The sequence below is a fragment of the Acomys russatus genome, chromosome 27 (assembly GCF_903995435.1).
Source record: "Acomys russatus chromosome 27, mAcoRus1.1, whole genome shotgun sequence".
NCBI classification, from domain to species: domain Eukaryota; kingdom Metazoa; phylum Chordata; class Mammalia; order Rodentia; family Muridae; genus Acomys; species Acomys russatus.
Window position 1 is genome coordinate 5,912,226 of NC_067163.1, and position 20,075 is coordinate 5,932,300.

Here is a 20,075-nt window from a genome sequence, read left to right on the forward strand (position 1 = left end):
TAGTTCGTTGAAAAAATATGTTAAGTGACGATACATATTATAATCAGTTACACTTGTCCCTGTGGCAGCTTGGATGAGAACGGCCCCCACAGTCTTACATATTTGGACATTTGATTTCCAGTTGGTGAACTGTTTAGGGAGGATTAAGAGGCATGTCTTTGCTAGAGGAGGTGACGTCATGGGGGGGTGGGGTGGGCTTTGACTCAGCACCATGTTGGTCATGGAGTCTAACCCTCTAGAACTGTACCCAAGTCCCCAACTAAATACCTACTTTTACAAATTGCCTTGGTCACGGTTTCTCTTCACAGCTATAAAACAATAACTCAGATAGTCTCCAAGACCATTTATTTTTGCTGATGGAGCTTATACTGTCGAGTGCAGAGCTGATACTGTAGAGTGCAGAATTTATACTGTCGAGTGCAGAGCTCCCTATACTGTAGAGTGCAGAGCTGATACTGTCAAATGCAGAGCTGGCTTATACTGTAGAGTGCAGAGCTGCCTTATACTGTAGAGTGCAGCGCTGACTCTGTACAGTGCAGAGAGACACTGAAAAGACCAAATCCCAAGACCAAGTTCTCAGCACAAAGAGATAGATTTATTTTCTCCCGAGGGATGAAGGGCAGGGAATAAGAGACAAAGACAGGAGAGAGAGGAAGAGGGAGAAGGTAGGAACAAGGGAGTGTGTGTGGAGCGGGCTGGGGGGCGGTGGCGTCAGGGGTGGAGGTGGGGGAGGACACTTGCCCAGAGGGAAAAGGACACCTATGGATAGAGAGGAGACAGACATAGCCCATGGGCAAGTGGCAGTTTACAAAGGGAAAGGGGGAAACCTGAGGTGTTTAATTTTCATTGGGCATGTTAATTAGGGCAGCCAAAGGGGGCTCTGATTGCTAGAGTTCAGTACTTTGATAGCTGGACTTTGCTATTCAGCATCAGGGGCCAAGTCAGGGCCTAGGCCCTGGGTCTAGCTTCTGGACGTAATCTAATGGCTTTTAGCAAGGCAGAGGGCGTGGAGGGAGGGCAAGGCTGCCGAGTGTGTTTGTTGTGCTCAGGCTGGCTAGAGCCCTGCATCCCCCCCTTCGAGTCCTTAGGTATTGGGTAACTGGGTGCCACTCTCTCTGGCTGCTTCCTGCTGACATTAGGGTGTCATTGTTAGGGTCCTAAGGAAGCTGGCTTGCTGGTCAAAGCCAGGAAGAGTTGACTGTTTCATCCAATGAGTGAATGAATGTTCAGGTTCTGCAGGCCAGGGAAGGGCATACCCATGAGGCTGGGCTAGGATGTAGATTCCGAGCGAACAGCTGGGGCTGGCGCTGGAGAGGTTGGAGTGGTCTCGAGGTGTTTTGAAATCTTCTGGAACAGATAGAGATGGAGGTAAAGTTAGGGAGCTTCAGGGCCCGTTTCCGTCCTGGATGTACATGTGAAGCTGTTAGGCCCACAGTCCTGGTGGCTGGAACGATGGGTCCCTCTGCCAGAGAACAGGGAGGAGATTTTGCCCTAGGAATCAGCAGGTCGGGTAGTAGCTTGCAGGCTGACAGGAGTCTGTCTGAGAGTTTTGGAGAGGAGCCAGGGAGATTCAGATAGGCTGAATAAGGACAATTAGGGGACATCTGTCATCTGAAAGCAAGAGCCTCTGTAAACCCAGAGCATAACATGTTTGCCAGTGACTAGTGTCAAGGAGGGAAACAGAACAGGGGAGGGGGAGGAGAGGAGGGAAGGGGTGAGTGGGGCTCGGGCCACAGGGCGGTCTCTACCAGGAAGTCAGGGGAGTTGTTCCTGACATGTGTCACTGGAACAGAAACTTATCTGATCACCCTGGAGGAGAGTGATGAGGCAGAGAGGAGAGCAAGCATAAAGGTCTTAAGGGAGGAGGGGTCTGGCCAGGCCCAGGAAGAGCAGCAGGGCCAGTATAAGTGATAAGCGAGGCAGCAGTTGGCTGACATTATCAAGGTGGGGGCCTGGCTGACTGCGTGGGCCAGCAGGCTGGCTGTGGTCAGGGTTTTCAGAGCTCTCCACAGTCCTAGAAACATTGGACCGATAGTACAGAATTCCCGTTGTCACCCACAAGCCTCCCCATCTCAGCATCCCCTGTGGGCGTATCAGGTGAGACACCTGCAGCGATTAATGGCCAATATTTATGAGTGACTGTTGTCTCAGAGATCAATTATCAAAAGGTGCTATAGCCAGGCAGTGGTGGCGCACGCCTTTAATCCCAGCACTTGGGAGGCAGAGGAAGGCAGATCATTGTGAGTTCGAGGCCAGCCTGGTCTACAAAGCGAGTCCAGGACAGTCAAGGCTACACAGAGAAACCCTGTCTCAAAAAAAAAGCTACTGATTCTGGGGATAAAGGTTGCAAAGTTTAAGATCCCAGGGCCACCCTTGGTAAGAGCTTTTGTGTCACGCCATAGCATGACAGAAGGGCAGGCAAGCACCTGAGGGGCAGAGAAAAACAGGCCAGACCCCACCCCCACCCCATCCTTAGAGACCCACTCCTCCTGTGCCGTTAGTCCCTCAGGAGGGCAGATGCCAGCATGAGCTGCAGTGACATTCAGGTGGTAGCGGTCCGTAGCCCAAGTCCACAGTTTCTTAGGTGCCACTTGCCTGTGTCTTGACATGTGTATAATGGTCAATGTCTACTCCATACACAGCATTGCAGGCCAGTTTCCCTGCCTTCTCCTCGTTCTCCTCCAACCACAGGCAGCTCCTGATCCACAGATGTCTCCAATGTCCGTCTTCTGGACATGGCCTAGATGGATGCGCAGTGGTCTTTCCAGGCGTCACTTTCCGATGCGGACTCAGAGGCCTGTCTAACTTCGGTTCAGTTGCTGTGACAAACAACTTGTGGAGGAAAGGGTTTATTTATTTATTTTTTTTTAGAACCCTCAGGTCACTCCATCTAATGGGGAAAGTCAGGGCAGGAACTCACAGGCAGGAACCAAGGCAGAGGCAATGGAAAAGCATGGGTGCGTGGGTCACTGTCCGGCTTTCTCCGTCTGCTTTCCCAGTGATCCCAGTACTCTCTGTCCAGGGGCAGTGCCACTCCCCTGGGTCTGAGCCCTCCCAACCAATACAGGCCCATCTGGTAGAGGCCTTTTCTCAGGCGAGCTTCCTTCTTACCTGGTGACCCTAGCTTTTGTTGAGGTGACAATAAAACAAGACAGCCAGCTTCCCCCTTTGCCTCACGGCTTGATGGCGCAGTTTCTTTTGAAAAGGTCGCTGGGTGACGTTTTGTGGGAATCCCCACTGTTTTGTGACTCGCCTCCTGAAGCACACCCTGGCTGCTTCTTATGTCACCAGCTGCCATTAAGCTGAGGCACGCATCATCTGCAGGCATCTGTGTGGACAGACACAGATACCAGCGTATGCATGTTCTGGATCTTACGGTAAGACTGTTTAGTGTGTAGGAATCAACCAAACAGCTGTCTAAAGTGGTTGGGCCAGTTGGCAGAATGCTGGCAGTGCAGGAGCCTTCTCACAGCTATGGCCTTGTCAGCACTTGGCTGTGTCTGCTCTGGGTTCCATCACTTTGTAGGTGTGCAGTTTGGGTTTTTATCTCCCCAATGATGTGCTGTGGGACATTTTTCATAGGCTTGCTTGTTTCTGTGGCTTGGATCAGTGTCCCTCAGAGCCTGGGTGTTAAAGCTTAGTCGCCGAGTTCTGCTGCCTTGGAAGACTGTGAGTCCTGGTGGCTTGGGGGCGGGGATTGTGCTTCTGAAGACGGACAAGTCCTTGGTTCTTCACTCTTCCTCTTCTGCCTTTTTTGGATGCCATGAATGACCAGCTCCCTCTGCTGTGCAACCCTGTTGTCATGTGCTGTGTTCACATGGGACCAAACACTGAAACTGCGAGTGCAGACAGGCCTTCTTCTTTATGAAATGTGCTGTGTCTCGGTACCATGTCACGCAGTCATGGAAATCTGGCAAACACTTGGCACCCGTGAGCTGCCTGTTCAGATCTCACTCATCTTTTTGTTTCTTAGATTTATTTATTTTATGTGTGTGTTGCCTGCATAGGAGCCAGAAGGGGGCACTGGAGTCTCTGGACCGGTAATGAATACTGTTGTGAGCCATTATGTGTGAGTGCTGGGGCTTGAACCTGGGTCCTCTGCGAGAGCAGCCAGTGCTGTAAACTGCTGAGCCATCTGCTCCGCCCCCTTTACCCATATTTTAAATTGATCATTTTTCCCCCCAATTGTTGAGTTTTTAGGAGTTCTGTATATTTAGGATACCCATCTTTTGTTGTTGTTTTGTTTTATGTGTATAAGTGTCTTGCCTGCATGTGTGTCTGGGCATCGCTTGTGAGCACTGCCCTCAGAGGCCGCGGAGGGAAGGTCAGATCCCTCGGGACTAGAGATGCAGATGGCTGTGAGCTACCATGTGGGTGCTGGGAGTTGGCGCTGGGCCTCCTGCAAGAGCACCCACTGCTCTTAACTGCTGTGCCATCTCTCCAGCCCCGGAACATACAGGCCTTTGATTTGTGTTTCGCAAGTATCGTTCCCCAGTCTGTGGCTTGTCTTTTAACCTCTCAAGGGATTTTGGCTTTTTCTTTTAAGTGCTGTGGGTGCCTTGAGGAATTTTGGGCATAGAAGCGAGGGTGACAGTCAAGTTATAAGCAGTGGGATGTCTCAGTCAGGGAACCGTGGGTGGCAGGAACAGCCCGCTTGTGCACTCGCAACCTTATTTTTAACCACCAAAGCGTGGTTCTTTAGGATGCTGCACTGCACATCCATTCTTTCCCAGCTGTGCCCTTCTTACTTCAGCCGCACTGTGCTGTCGCTGAGTTCCAGGAGTTGGTGGCCTTGTCACTCTTTTGTCCCCCCTAATACTAGCGGTGTCCCAGCTGGCCTTGAGTTCTGTCCTGGAAGGGGGGGGGGTGTTTGCACGCATGCTTGGCTGGGTCACTTCCCACCCTTCTTGCTCTGGCCTTCCTCCAGGGCAGGGTCCGTCTGCTGTTAATAGGGCTGCACTTGCCCCACGTGTCCTCAGCTGCTGCGTCCCCCACACATCCTCAGCTGTTCCCAGCTCATGGCCAGCTGTCTTCCTGAGGGTCTCACTGTCTCTTGTCTACTTCATGCCTGCCCTCCCTGTGTTCCGCTCCTTAGAAGTCCCCATGAGCACAGGCACAACGGGCCCCCTCCTTGGATGTGGCTGTCTGATATCTATTTGATATAAACAAAGCTTCAGGAACAATTTCAACAAAACACACACAGTACTCTCTCTCTCTCCCTTCTCAAAAAATCACGGTAATGATGATAATAAAAGCAAGGAAGTTTCCTCTGTACTTTCAGTCAAATGGAGCGTTAGAAATGTTATCAGCGCCTGCTTAAGATACAATGAGCAAGAGAAGAAAAAGAAGCGAAAGGATCCAGGATAGCCCAGAAGCAGAGGCAGGAAGCAGGGCTGGAGAGATGGCCCCAGGGTTAAGAGCCCTTACTGCTCTCGCAGAGGACCTGGATTTGGTTTCCAGCACCCACATCAGGCAGCTCACAACCACCTATAACTCCAGTTCCAAGGGACCTGACACCCTCTGTCCTCTGAAGGCACCTGTACACACGGGGTGCATACAGATGTGTTCAGGTATGCACGAATACACATAAATAAACAAATTAAAAAGAGGAAGCAGTTAGCCACTTAGGTTCCCAAGATGCTACCCCGTTATTTGTGGGCCAAACCCACAAGTACAGATGACAAAATACGGTGCGAGCAGCTAAAGCTTCAAGGGGAACCTTTGACCACAGACTCAGTTTGACCCATGACTCTTCTCAGCTCCTCTAAAGATCCCCGGAGGTACGACAGTGGCTTCCATGAGGAGAGCAGCGGCTTACTCTGGCCACACCGTTGGGTATTAAAGCAGGATACCTGCTCTTTCCAAGTTGCTTTCACTTGGCGGTCCACACTCCATGGCCCATATATGTTACTCTGGTCATATGGTTTATCTCAAGAAAAAAATATTTTCTTGCCCACCTTTGGCATCAGCACACCTTTGGGATGGTCGCCACCTCTCTGTGTGGCTGGCCGTGATTGTGGATTTGGTGGGATCCAGGTCCCTGGCGATGTGGGTTAACTTAAGCAGTGTAGCCTGAGTCATCCCCCCAGTGTGTCACATCTCTGTTTTTCTGAATTATGGCGGGACAGGAAGCTGTATGTTTCTGTCTGCTATTTCTCATTTTAGTCTGACCAATTTTATCCAAGCAGAAAACATTTAGTCTTCCTCCTGGTGGCTGTCTGGGAGCTGGGATTTGGGATATACTAGGAACAAAAACCAAAAGAAAAATATACATTATTAAAGGCTTACACTTTATCAGTAAGCTTACTAAGCCATGAGCCTTTGAAAAGCAGTTTATTTGGTAGTTAGCAAGCAAATCTTGGAGACTTTTGCTCACTACTTCATTTGCTGCCCAGTGGGTTTGGGAGCTTTGCGTGCAGGCCGAGTGGGAGCCCTGCTCACACGTGTTCACCCCATGCCGTGTCAGAGAGTAAGCACAGCATGCTCGGGAGGAGCGAGGCCCTGGGCATCCTCTGTGGATCAGCGGGGCAGCTTCTGGGCTCGAACCGTGAGCCAGAAAGCGGGGGACAGATTCCAGAGGTACACCTAGCGTTTCATGCTCAGCTGGAGTGACAGTGGTCTGTGGCAGGGAAGGCATGTTGACCTGAGGGGGAGGGTGGCAGGTTGGGGATTGTCACTGTCCTTTCCCTATTTAACAGTGGGGTACAGTCAGTGCACAGTTAGAAGAAGCTTCTGCCCTTGTACCCCTTGGGGGCATCTGCTGTTGCTACGGCTTGCGGCTCCTGCGTGACTTCCTGGGCACTGACACGGTTTTAGCACAAAAGCGAGGGCTTTTCTCATTGTACTTCACGTGTCTGGCCGGCTGTACAGAAAAAAGTAGGGGTTTGCGGTTGGGCAGGGCCTCGCTGTGTACCCCAGTCTGACCTTAAATCAGGACCCTGCCTCTCCATCATGGGCTTGCTACCACCACAGCGCCATCTCTTAGGTGTGCTGTGTGGTGGTGGCCCATCCTGCAGAAGCATCCTAGTTCTTACTGATTGTGTTTTCTGGTGATCTGTTCCCAGCTGACACCAGGACGCTCTGTCCAGCTTAGGGTCTCGGCAGAGAACAGATGACGTTAAAGTGATGAGGGCTGAAGGAGCCCATTTGTGAAGTGAGAGATGAGACTGTGCTTAGGAGACCATTATTCCCCCTAGGCTAGTAGGGGACAGTGTGTTTGTGTGTGTTTTCCTGGAGTAAGTGTAAAATAGACTCCAGGGCTGCCCCTGTCGGCAGGACTTCCAGTGGAAGCTGCCTTCAAAACATCCAGCCTGTGTTGTGAATGTTTACCAAGCCGCTCTCTTGGATGGGGTCTCAGAGTTGTGGTGTTTGATTCCTGGGTACCAGTGTGATGTCGCTAAATGCAGAGCTGAGATGAGATGTTCACAGCTCTGTGAGCTAGCACCAGCACATCGTGTAGCCAGGGCCACCAGTATCTAGAAGGAAGCCGCTTCCTGTTTCCTGCCAGGACTTCCTACAGGCTGAACCCCATCAAGGCCAGAGAGGAGTGGTCTGTGAGGCCGGCTCTCTGCAGAGCCAGCTGATAGGCTTGTGGCATAGTTTGGGGCTCCCTCTGCTGTTGTCTCCAGCCTTTCCTCAGGAGGCTCCTGCACTTACTTCAGCTCACACGTACTAGGCTCATCTTGGCTGTTCTCTGAGGTGCTCACGGGTTGGCATCACAGCTGGGTGTCTAACAGGAGGCAGAGGTGTGCTTGAGTGGGTCCTGCCATGTGGCAGATAGCACAGAGAGAGAGGTACAGGGCTCAGAGCACACAGTGACCTTCCCCAGTCTTGGGTGGCAAGGTGATTGTTGACAGAATTGGGAGCTTGAGTGAGTCCCTGTGGGAGAACTAGAGCGTTTCTTCCACAGCAGCTTAATTCACAATTTCACTCACTCTCCAGGTCCCAGGTCCTGCTATCCTTGAGTACTTCCCAGGAATCTTAGGCCTCCGAGAATTCTTGTACCCAAGCCTGGCTAGACATCATGATCAGCTGCCGGTTTCAGGCACACACAGTGGCCTTGTGCAGTGAGAACCCTGAGAGCAGGGACCCTGGGCAGTGGGTTGTTGCTTCAATTGTGGTTGCTCAGGCAGTAGGCGCCTTGCCTGTCCTGCCTTCTCACACAGGGTGCCCACAAACTCCTTAAACGCTGTCCAGCTGTCGGCCCAAGACAGCCGCCTTCACTGGCACTTTGTTGAGACTCTGGGGAGGGCGGCTCACTGCATCCATCCAGGAGCAGCTGGTGACGGAGAAACGGGACAGCTGTGGAGGTTCTGGACTCTGATTTCGTCATTACTCAGCGGCCAGTTTTCACACCAGACATGCTTTGGCCAAATATCAAGCGTAAAAGCGATTTATATGGAAACCAGAAAGGTTTTTGAGATGATCTCTAGTCCCCGATTAGCTCCCAGTGAAAAGCTTGCAGGTTGCTCTGGCAGAGAACCTGGCACAGCATTCCTGGGATGTGACCTGGGCAGAGCAAGTGGCCAGGTCGCTGTTGTCACTCTGGAGTGCGTGCTTGGTGGCCTTGCTAATTAGAAAGCAAGCAGCTGTGAGCACTCTCACATGGGGCTTTTGGTGAGTATGTTTCCTCCTGGGTGAACAGCTGCTGGGTCCTAGGGTAGAGACGAGTTTAACTTCGGAAGAAATCGCCCGTTTTCCCCAGTCCACTCTCCAGAGTCACGCATGAGACTTAGTTGCTTTTCAGCCTCGTCCACTCCAACGCCACCACTCTACTTGTGCTCCCCTCACTGGGTGTGCAGCGTGAGCTGGGATTTTAATGTTTACGCCGTGGTGGCTGATGATGTCAGTTTTCACCTGTCCACTGACCACGTGCATACCGTGTTTGGAGAAGCATGAAGGGCTCTTCCATGTTGTTTTGTCTCGTGACAGTCACAGGCATCAACTATGGACATCTTAGAGAGCACAGCTGCTCCCCCATCCTGACGTGGTGTCCTGCAATGTTGCCTGGACTCAAGCTCATCAGCTCAAGTGCTGTGCGTGCTGGACCTCGAGCCGCTGGGACCGCACTTCCTATTCATAGTGATGGGGCCTGCTGTGAAGCTGAGGCCCAGTAAACATTGCTGGACCAGTTTATATAATCCACTTGACCCAACAACTCAGCACGGCTATCAGCCTTAAGCTGGAGATAAGGAAATAGGCCTAGAGGAGTAGGTGACTTCCCTCAGTGACACGTTTGCCACAGAGTTAGAGCTTTTGACATCTAACGTTGACCCTTTCATTTTCCAAACAGCTGTATCTGTTGAAGTTCTAGCCACATGCTCCCATGCACATGAGCCAGACTTCCTAAGAGTTACGTGGGCAAGGACGCTTTAAAAGAACCCGTGGAAAGAGCCTCAACTTGTGTGTCCAGGAAAAGGAGCTTGTGACCATGAGGACACATAGCCAGTTTGACTGTCCCCATTGACCTCTCGCCATTGCTCCCCCAGTTCACACAAAGAGGCAGAAGTTCACCCATTTTCTGTCTTCCTCAGACATACTGCTAAAAGATGAAATTCTTCCTTGTCACTTAAAGAACAGTCAGGAGCATGCAAGTATAGGAAAGAAAAGAAGGCTCAAGAAGTGAGGCGCGTAGGGTGTGAGGACGTCAGCAACCCCCAGTGACAACATCCTGCACTCGGGGTTTCCTAACCCCTCACTTCCATGGAGACTGTAAGAGGCTCTAGTGATGCTCTTGACGCCCAAACGTCCCTGAATGTGTAGTAGGCCACGCTTGGGGCTTGGCTCCATCACACATGAGGCGTCAAAGAGTAACTTCCACTACAAGACTTCCATTTCCACGTGTTCGTCTTGATGGATGGCTGCTCAGCACACACATGGGAAGTTGCTGCTCGACAGCATTTCATTCTAGCAAAGTGATACAATCCATGGATCAATAAAGAGCTCTGGGCCAGTGAGAAATCTCAGTGGGAAAAGGTGTCTGCCATCAAGTCTGAGATTGACTCCTGGGACCACACATGGTGAAAGCAGAGAACTGATTGCCACTGCTTGTGCCTTGCTTTTCATGCACACTGTGGCACACACACCCCACACAGGCAAGTGTGACTTCCATGTACACATTGTGGCACACATGCCCCCCCCCCCCCAAGCAAGTGTAAGTTAAAAACCTCCACATTTCACATTAAGATCACTAAGTAGTTTTGCTTTTTATGGTTAACAGTTGTTGAAATTAAAGTATGTTGTTTCCATTATTTTATACACTCATCATATAAGAAAAAATAACAATTCTCCTGTGGTTTCATAGTCAAAGGCAGAGAAGAGATGATTCTCCTTGTGTGCGCCAGTTCCTGTCTTTGGAGTCATTTCAAATATTGAACTGTCCATGACTGCAACCTTGTCCAGGGGAGTCCGCTCATACTGCAGATCTTTTATTTTTAATCTGTACTGGGTGTGTGTGTGCGTGTGTGCGTGTGCGTGTGTGTGTGTGTGTGTGTGTGTGTGTGCGCGCGTGCGCGTGCGCATGCGTGTGCATGGCTGGTCATAATATTCTGTCAACCAATGAACACATGACCTTATTTTGTGTGCATTTTCAGTATATCTGCTGTAAGTGCTATGCATTTACTTACAATAAAACACCATCTCAAGTACAACATTATGTAATATGCCATACCATGGTTGTACTAGTTTGTCACCTGTACACACATATACAGAACAGTCATAGCCAGACAGTCAACACAGCACCGTGCACATAAACTGGGCATTGTGTAGTGGGAATTCAAATAAAGTCTTGAGAAAAGTGCTGTACAAAGATCGTGTGGTTGGCTTCATAAAAATGTTCAAGTTGCACTGTAGAGGGAGCTAGCTGCAAGACGAATGGGCTTTGCCTTCAGGCCTTGACTTGTTCCCTGAGTCCCCAGTAGGACTGAAATTGGTTCAGCGGAAGGGAGGATGTGGACAGGGATGGCTCTTCCTTAGGGGCTGGGCACTACTCAAGTCCCAGCCAGACTGGCCTAAGGCTTGGAACACTGCTTTAGGCTTGTCTGGCTGGCTGGTCGCCTCGTGTTTGAGTTAAGGAACAGATGCAGTGGAGGTGAGGCTGCATCCACGCGTGGCTCACTCCCTCCATGTCCAAGACTATTTGTGGGAAGCACAGCGTGCGTTGTCTTAGTGGCAGCACTCACTCGGGTGCCATGTTTGACCATCATTGCCAGGACCAGGTTGGTAGGTCCTACTGCCTTTCCTATCCAAATTTCCTCTGTTTCTTTCTCCTTCCTGTTGCCAAACATTCTGCTCTTTTGCTGTGCAGTGTTCATATAGTGTGTACGGTGAGAGATTTCCGGTAGTCTGACAGGGTAGTTTCCTCATGGGCTTCTGAGTGCTAAAAGCTTTCCTGAGCAGCTTGCTGAGGTGGTGTGCCTTCAAAGCTTGTATTATGCTGAGAGGCTGAATGAGAGAGATGAAGTATTTGGGGGCAAGAAAATAATTTGTGCACTGGGGTGAACATTTTTGAGTTCGTCACAGAAACGAACGGGGATATTATCTAAGTTAATAATACCTAGGAGGTAAGGTTTTGCCCTGGAAATAGTGTTCATTGATTAGAATGAAGCAGTTGTGGAACCAATCCCAGAATATTTTGGATGCCGCCCAGGGTTTTGTTTTCATCTCCTGCGACCTGCCATGTAGTTGAAGGTTTTCTTCCCATGTGTTCCTGGGGTTTGGTTCTTGCATCCCATAAGGGGCAGCTTATATTTAAATTTTGCCCTTGGTATCTACACACAACAGCAAGGTTGTGTGGTCTCTGAATCGTTTACCCAGAAGTCTGAGAAGCTGTTCTCATCACGCAGGTTTGTCTTTCAACATTCATGCAAATAAGCCAGGCTCGTCAGCACTGGAAACCTGTTAGAGCCCCAGAGAGAATAAGCCAACCATTTTTAAACTCTTTTCCAAACTGTAAGTTGAATTTTTCGTGATGTATCAATTTGGTAGCACACTGACCAGCCAGAACTATCAAGGAAGCTCTGTGTGTTCTAAGTTTCGTTAGCTTTCAGGCTCATAATACTGTCTAATCCTTTATTTTTGGTCATTATCTCAGGAATCCAGTTTGTTGCTTTTTCATCTTCTCTACAGCTTTGTCAGCATCCAGTGCTGCAGTAGCACTTTGTGGAGCAGCCTGGTCCACAGACAAATTTCCTTTTCTCTTGTGTATCTTTTGTTTTCTTCATCCACAGCTAACAAGCTCTCCCCGAATGAAGTTTATCTAACATGGAGGGTTTTTTTCCCCCTTGTAAGACACCATCACTACCTCCTTGCTTTTATGAACTCTTAACTGCACTTTAGCATATTTGGAGGCCAAAAGAAAAAAAGAAAAAAACAAAAAACAAAAAACCCAGTAAAATCACCAACTAAAGGTACACAGCAGACAAACATGGTACAAAATCTGAGAAGATACACACAGAAAGCAGCATGTCAATGAGAATGTGCTGTGTTTATCCTGTGGTAAAGTTCACAAATCTGTGATGACCTGATAGGTGGGTCTCTTGCAAAAGAAAATAAAGGCAACATGGAGGGCCGTTCTGCCCCAGGGACATTTCAGCCCAGGGAGAGGGCTCATTTCTATCAGTGTTTCTGAACACTTGAACCTTTTAGAGACTTAAGCACTTTGCAAAGAGACCACTGTGTTCCTGAGTGCAGTGGATGGGTGCTGTGATTTCTCCTAAAACAAAACAACAACGAAAACCACCTGTAATATTTTCAGTGCTAAGATTCTGGATGATGTAAACGCCATCATTTATATCTAATCCATTTCAGAAACATGTCTTTATAAATTCTTAGGTTAAAAAACCTTAATAAGTAAATTAAAAGTGTTTCTGATGGATCGGGGTCTTCCTTACATTGTTCCAGTCACAGATGCGGCTTCCGTTTCACTCAGTGGCTGGCACAGTCGGGTGTGTTAACATAACACATGTGGCAAGCGTAGCAGGAGGGTGGTTAGGTCAGCACCTCCCCTGGATGCTCAGGGCGCAGGTTAGCAACACCAGCCTTGTCTGATGCCTTACCCACAAGAGCCAGCCACTCTGGTTAATCTTTCATTCATAAAGCACTGGTTAATCTTTCATTCATAAAGCACATGGCCTGTGTTTGGGAGAAGAAATCATGGCACTTTCATGCCGACCTGCAGAATTTATGTTGCTCATTATTTTAAGCCATAGGTTTAGAATTCAAACTGTACTTTCCAGGAGCCTCGGTGAGGAATAACGGAGGTTCTCTCGAATCCCCTCCGGGCTGTTCGAGCAGCACAGGCAGGGTTCTGTGCATTGAGGATGGGTGCGGTCACTAGATTGGGGGTCAGGGGGCGGCGCGCGTGGGATGGGAGCCCAGAGAGGGGCCTGGAGGAGGTGACTTGGGGCCGCAGCGGAGGTCTGGAGGAGGAGGGCGCGAGTGGGGCAGGAGCAGAGGTCTCCAGGAGGCGGCGCGCGTGGTGGAGGGAGCCAGGCCATGGAGGAGGAGGGCGCACGTGAGGCCGGAGCAGGGCCCGGAGGAGATGAAGCGCGTGGTGAAGGGTGCCGGACCGGGCAGTAGGAGGGCACGCGTGGGGCTGGGACAGGGCTGGGGAGAGGTAGCCACGGATAGAGACGCAGCAACCGCGGAAAGAGACAGAGGCCGCGGGGAGGGGGCGCGGTTTGACGCCGTCACTTCCGGTCCCGGGCGCGCTTCCGGGTGCGGGCAGGGGCGGAGATTGGTGCAGCCCGAGGAAGGGGAGCGGATGAGGCGTCCGGCCCGCTCAGCCCCTCTGTGTGTTGCAGGTCTACCCGGAGCCGCGGAACGAGAGCGAGTGCCTGAGCAACATCCGCGAGTTCCTGCGCGCCTGCGGGGCGTCCCTGCGCCTGGAGGTGGGTGAACGCGGGACCGGGCCCGGCGGGGGTGGAGGAGGTCGAGTCCGGGCGGGGGAGGCAGGGTCGGGGTCCGAGGTGGCCGGGGGTCCGGTCGGTCGGGGTCGCGGTAGCTGTCGCTGTCTGGCGCGACCGCTCCACACCGTCGCAGCCTCCTTGCTCACTGTGGGGCGGGGCTCCTTGTCCCGGGAAGAAGCCTCTCGACGTCTCCTCGCGGCCGGCGTGTGGTCCCCACCACACCTTGTGCTGGTTTCCCCGAGAACCGGCTCCTGTGCAGGTGGCAGCACGTTGGTAATCCCCGTTGATCGGGGAGGGGACTCATCTGTCCAGCCCTGAAAGGTGCCCTTCGGAATTCCCCCAGCACCGTATCCAGGTCGGACTCAGCCCTCAGCAGGTGGTCGGGCAAGGTCCAAATTGAAATGTCCAGGGCCAAACCCCTCCTGATTTCACATCCTCATCTGCTGCTTCGGCAGGCCCGAAATCCGGTGGTGTGGCCGGGTCCTCCACCCACAAAGCTTACGTTAGAAAACTCATGAGCTTGAAACTGGGGATTGTAAGACCTGTTTCTGGGGACAACTCGGGATTGCCTTTTTTCCACGGCGCTTGATATTTCCCGCTGAACCTTTGTGGTCCTTCTGTGTCACTTCTCCAGGGATGTCGCTCTTTCCACGTTTTTCTTATTCCTAGGGTAATGCTGTAGATCTGGAGAACTGGCTTTGCTTTTGGGGGACGACGCAAAGGTGGATGCGTTTGCAGTCACGTCTGATGTTTGCAACCTCACTCTGTGAAGGGCTGGTAATTATCACATGCAGTCCAGCCCTGTGATGACCCAGGATGGTTTTCCTTTCTTGAAAGGACAGTCTTTTACTGAACATTTCTTGGGAGGAATTGCTGAAGCCTTCCAATCATGTTTGCAAAGTGTATTTAATTGAAATTGGACACACAGTGGTTTATAGTTACTAAAGTGTTACCGTTTTTGTTAATAATTTATCTTTGATGTCTTCGAGGAAATTGCTGCAGATAATTGGATAGTGGTTGAGGCGACTTCAGAAGGCCTCACAGCTCCTTAAAGGTGGGGTGTTGGCTTCCCTCCCTTGGTATCAGCCTTGCCGTTTGAATGACTGGACTCCTTATTGGGCTGGGGAGCCATGTTTTCTTTGTCTTGGCATTTGTCGTAGCATTTCACCTCATCTTCCTGGGTTTTGTCTACGTTACAGTATTTTTTCAGACTCCTGCTACACATTAAGATAACCAGTGTAAACTGTTGTAAGAAATTGATTTAAAGGAAATTGAGTGGTGCACCCTTGTTTCCAGCTTTGTGAAGGTTGGTTGCCGTTTCACACAGCAGTGACTGTCCTGGCTCTGAGTTTGCCCATGCTGTCAGAGCGTCACATAGACCTGTCCCGGGCACCTGAAGCCTCTGGACACAAAACAGGTTCTTGCTAAAGATTGCTTACTGTACTTGGATAGCAACCAGGTTTCCCTTTGAAGGAGAAAGAAAAGACTAGTTGTGTCTTATTGTGCTGATTTTAAAGAGTAAATATCTCTTCCTTTCAAGGTCAGAATATCACGCTTAAAACTCATCATTACCCCAGGAGATAATAAAAATCAAACACATGCAAACCCCCGATTTGCTCAGCCATCCTGTTTTAGGAAGTCCCTAGAGAAAGACATGGCTTTAACTCACCAGTCAGTCTGTAACTGTGAGGGGAGAGGCCTCTACAGGCAAAGACCTACTCTTCCTTATGTATGTAGAGCCCGGAGGGAAAGGCCTTGTACCTTTGAGCAGTTCTAGGACTTACACATTTAATTTCCACCAAATACTCAAAGATGGGAGACTGAAAACATTTTAAAATTGCAAACAGGAAACAAAGCAGCTTAAACAGCAAGGTAGCTTTTGTTCTAAGTGCTTAATCCCCAGGGGCTTTCTTAGGAGGCTGCTTCAGACTGCCCTCCTCACTCGACTTGAAGCTCCTAATGCTTTCTTTATGGAAAAGAAACTTAACATCTCCATTCCCATAAAAGTGATTTTTAAGCTTCTATTACATGTATCATTTATGCACGTGCGTGGGTCCAGTGTAGTGCAATGCTTGTTTGGAGGTCAGAGGACAGCCACTGAGATACGGTTCTTTCCTCCACCCTGTGAGCTCCAAGGATGGCATTTTTGAGCCTTGGTGGCAATGGCCTTTACCTACCTGCTGAGCCATCCTGCCGGCCTCTTTCTGTTTTTTTACAACTTACTTTTCTACTAACCACTTGCCTTAAAGATTTTGGGTTAGGTACCAGGAGGATGGTTTATTCGGGAAAGTGCTTGGTGTGCAAGCTTGAGGACCTGAGAACAAGTGGTGCGCTGGGGCCCTGGTGACGCGCTGCTGGGATGGAGCAGTCCCTGGGCTCGCTGGCTCAGTAGTGGAGGAGTTTCTGAACTCGCTGGCTCCATGGTCTAGCCAATTTGGCAAGCTGCAGGTGCAGGTGGAGACCTTGTCTCAAAAAAATAAGGTGACTGAGAGAACAGTCAGCGCTTATTTCTGGTCTCCCCATGCATGCCCACATGTGTACATGTCTATGTGAAATTGCATACATTAACATACTCTCACATGCACATATGTATTTTTATTTTCTGATTTGTGCTGAAAACTGGGCACAGCAATGCCAGTTTCTTTCCATTTATATCTAAGAAGTGGCCAAGTTGTAATGACAATGGTGTTGATGATAACGATGACGTGCTTGAGTTTTACAAATGAGCAGTAACTTAGTGAATTGAGAGGCCATTTGTCTGTAGTCCCTCAGGTGGAATGGCTGCACAGGTAATAGAGTTTGTTTTCTGACTTGTTGTTGATGTTCTGCTCTCAAATTTTGGTCCCAAATGTGTAAGGTAAACTTATTGATGGTCACAGTATATTAGATGTCAAGATTTTCTTCTCCAGTAATGGTACCTAATTAAGCTTTTGAATGTATGGAAACAGGTGAACTGCCACTATGTAGGCAGAGGCTGCCTTCCTTGAAAAGGGGCTTTCTTGTCACTCCTGTGGTACTTATACTAGCTTTTTATTCAGTATCTAAATCTGAAATTGGTGTTGGAGAGATAGCTCAGCAGTAAAGAGTACCAGCTGCTCTTACAGAGAACTGGATTCAAGTACTAGCACCCTCAGGGTAGCTTACAAACATCTGTAAGTCCACTTCCAGATCTGATGTCTCCAAACCTCTGCAGTGGGCATGCACACACACAAACGCACGCACGCACATGGTGCACAGAAATATATGCAGGCAAAACACCCATAAATATGAAATAACAATTAGAAAAAATGGCTAAAATTAAGGCCATATGAATCTACTTCCTGTGCTGTATTATGAAGCTTAGCCCATGTCCTGACCCACAACATCAGGGACGTTAGCAATGTTTTGAAATACGGCTGTGAACTTGGATTTATCACCAGAGGACTCTCTGGTGTTGTACGCATTTTGTTTCATATTTCACATTTTCTATTACAAATGGGTGCATTTAAGGTCATTTCCCAAAGTCTAAGTTGGAATTGTGAAGTGGGAGGCATGCGGGCTTGTGAGCCTTCCTGGCAGAGGCCTCCACCCAGATGGCACTGGCTTTTCCAGGGCAAGAGACAACTGGGCTATGATCAAGAGGAATTGACAGGTGGAGCCGCGTGCCACTGAGGTGCTCCCGCAGAAGAACCGATACTGCTTCCCATACAGTGTCTGCTCTGGGAGGAAAATAAGACACAGATGCAATTTCTCACAGTTGCCAAGGTGATTTCAGGGAGTCTGTCAAATGACGCAAACCACAGCTCTCTGCACCAGCCAGTTCTGGCTCTGGTGGTGCGACCTGGAAGGGATGGCGACCCAGCGCCATCAGTCCTTCATTTGTTTCATACACCAGATAATATCAACATTATTTCTTGGCTCTAGTCAAAAACATTAGTTATAAACTATTAACTGTTTGGTGAAGAGGCCATTATCTGAAGGTCTTGGTGATTCAGAACAGAAATGTATCTTCCCTTCCTTATTCTTGGGCACTTTTGGCGAGGTTAAGATGGGGACTAACTGTATTGTGTGCTGTAGCTGCCACCCTGTGCAGTGACCACTGGAACTCCTCTCTGGCTCACCTAGGCTCAGTCCCGTGACCAGCGTCCTCCCCTGCTCTGTCCTTCCTCCAGCCCCAGCGACTGCATTTGTCTTCTGTCCAGCAGCTGGAGGCTTCACATGTGAATGAGGCCGTGCATGCGCTACTGCTCTTGGTGACTGGGGGTCCATCCATGCTGCCAGTGATGACATCATTTCCTTCTGTTTACACTGATAGTATCTTGATGCTTATATATATATATCCTGGTTTTTCTGTTTGTTTGTTTTTGTTTTTACATCTGTCCATGTCAGGCTGTCTCCCTTTCGAGGCTATTGTGAACAGCTCTGTACTGTATAGGGAACACAAGTGTTTCTCCCAACTTTTTCTTAGTTTCTTTGGATACACACCCGGTGCTGGGATTGCTGGACCACAGGGTGACTTAGAGTTTTTGGAGAATCACCGTATGGGTTTCTGTAGTGCATAGACCACTTACTCCCACCCGCCTGTGTTGACGGGTTCCATTTCCTCACCCAACCAGCAGTTAGCGTCTGTGTTTCAACAGCAGACATGCTGAGAGGTGAGAGGTCATAGTTCATTGTGGTTCACGTGGCATTTCCGTGACGTTAGTGGTGTTGAACTTTTTGAAAATAGCCATGGTCATTCTTACACTTTCTAGGAAATGGCTGTAAAAGAGGTTTCAGGTGGTGGTCCCCTTCCTGCTGTGTTCTGACATCAGCTTCTTTGCATAAGCGTGCTCACAGCGCTTTCTGTCTCTCGCCTTGTAAGTTGGGCAGTGCGTATGATGATGTTTTTTGTATGTGCTGTAAGAAACACAAGGGTTAGCAACAAACACCAGGTAGAGTACCAGGCAGGCCTAAAGCAATGTGTGCATGTGAGTGTCTTGGTTACTTTTAAATTGCTGAAATGAAACAAAACATAAGTTACCATCACCAAGGTAACTAATAAAAGAAAGAATTTAATTGGGTTTAAATGTTCAGAGTTTCAGAGTCCATGATGGTGGAGTTAAGGCTTAGCAGCAGGAGCAACCAAGAACTCTTATCTTGATCCACAAGGAGACAGAGAGGATACACTAGAACAGTGCAAGGTTTGGTTTGGGGTGTGTGTGTGTGTGTGTGTGTGTGTGTGTGTGTGTGTGTGTGTGTGTGTTTTCAAGACAGGATTTCTCCGCAACTTGTTTCCCTGCCTCTTCGTTGTGCTAGCTGTGGTGGGATGGCTCCTGTGGTCTCCAGCCTGGTGTTCTACTGGGCTGACTGGCACCTATCATTTGTGCCACTTTCCTAACTGTGACCCAGAGAGATGTGTCAGGTTGGGCCTCTCTAAGAGCTGGTCTTGGTGGACTGGTCTCTGTAAGCAGCATCATGCCATCTTCACTTTTGTGCTCTTGGACTTGCAGTTCTAGTAGGGTCCAGCTGTTGGAGACGCCCATAATGATGGCTGACTTCCTTTCCACCAGTGACTGTAACCTGATAGGAATTGTAGCTCCACAGCTATCAACTTACTGACGCCTCCACTAGCTCTTGTGAAGTGGCATCAGTACCTAGAGACTGAGACACTCGTAGGTCAGGAGCACCGCTGTGGCCACCGGCCAGTGAGGAGTACATCTTCTGGTTCCTGTGTCTGGAGAACCTGCCTTCTAAGGACCCATCTTCAGAGCTGTCATCTGGGCCAGTGCAAACTGTCTCCAGTGCCATTCTTCCCTTCTTTTTGCGTGCTTTGGGCTGTCTGCCTGCCTGTGGGTTCCTTGAACATGTGTCGTTGCTTGTGGATCATTAAGTAAACGTAAATTGAACTGGAAAATTCCACAAAGTGTTCATGCAGGGGCCTTGTGGAACTCTTAAGGGGATGATGTGATAACTAACCAGAGGACTTAGGGTGCTTGTCAGAGATGTTGGGCACCCTTCAGGAACCACGGGGCTCATCTAGGGGTGCTGTCCAAGGCAAATTGTAGGGGGTCGGGATGCATGGCATCTGTGCTACCTCACTTTCTCTTTTCTTCCCTCTCCATACACACCTTTATTTTGTCCTCAGAACTACAGAATTTTTTGTTTGAGTCTTGCAAAGCCTTCCTGCATAAACTGTTGAAGATCAAG

The 20,075-nt window shown here is 49.5% G+C and overlaps 1 protein-coding gene across 5 annotated transcripts in view; it reads left to right on the forward strand.

Annotated features, from left to right (window-relative positions):
• The window catches only part of Arhgef7 (Rho guanine nucleotide exchange factor 7), a 101,665-nt gene that overhangs the window by 15,938 nt on the left and 65,652 nt on the right, over positions 1–20,075 (forward strand). For 3 of the 5 annotated variants that reach the window (XM_051169937.1, XM_051169932.1, XM_051169935.1), the window contains exon 2: positions 13,803–13,889. The exons of the other annotated variants lie outside the window; for them this stretch is intronic. In XM_051169937.1, the coding sequence (XP_051025894.1) occupies positions 13,803–13,889 (87 nt within the window). The remainder of the gene's footprint in view (positions 1–13,802; positions 13,890–20,075) is intronic. 5 annotated transcript variants of the gene reach the window in all.